This window comes from Penaeus monodon, chromosome 19, assembly GCF_015228065.2.
Source record: "Penaeus monodon isolate SGIC_2016 chromosome 19, NSTDA_Pmon_1, whole genome shotgun sequence".
Taxonomy (NCBI): domain Eukaryota; kingdom Metazoa; phylum Arthropoda; class Malacostraca; order Decapoda; family Penaeidae; genus Penaeus; species Penaeus monodon.
The window spans coordinates 4,289,720-4,290,243 of record NC_051404.1 but is presented as its reverse complement, the minus strand read 5'-3'; the positions used below and the strand labels follow the sequence as shown (position 1 = coordinate 4,290,243).

General features: G+C 59.9%; 1 protein-coding gene across 1 annotated transcript in view; it reads left to right on the top strand.

The window, feature by feature from the left end:
• Positions 1-524, top strand: part of LOC119585311 — a gene marked incomplete in the record, with an annotated part of 15,901 nt that overhangs the window by 7,616 nt on the left and 7,761 nt on the right. Inside the window, 1 exon segment of the mRNA XM_037933986.1 lies at positions 9-498. Coding sequence (XP_037789914.1) covers positions 9-498 — 490 coding nt within the window.

The window sequence follows — 524 nt, the reverse complement described above, 5'->3', positions numbered from 1 at the left end:
AACCCAAGACGAAAATCCTGATCACGGCTTGCGGGTCCAGCGAGTACACGTGCAACGACGGCGCCTGCATCCCGAAGGCGAAGCGGTGCGACCTGGCCGTCGACTGCTTCGACCAGAGCGACGAGCTCAACTGCCACCTGGCGCTCATCCCGCCCGGCTACTCCGTCGAGATGCCTCCGCCCAAGGACCAGGATGCCCCCGTGCCCGTCAGGCTCGCCGTCGAAATCACTTCCGTGCGGAGCATCGACATCCTCGGCTTCAAGATGGTAATCGACGTCATTCTAAAGATGTTCTGGAGGGACTCGAGGATCAAGATGAAAAACCTGAGGCACGATTTCAAGTCCAATAAAGTCCAGGCTCCGAAGGAGCTGTGGCTGCCGAAGCTGCGTGTGGAGGATGGGTCAAGGAGCCTGGCGGACATCTTTCCCCGCTCGGAGTCCCTGGTGGTGCTCAGGGAGGCAGACGCCATTGCGGACGACGACACCAACTTGTATGAAGGTGAGGAACCTTCCCGTCATCACAGC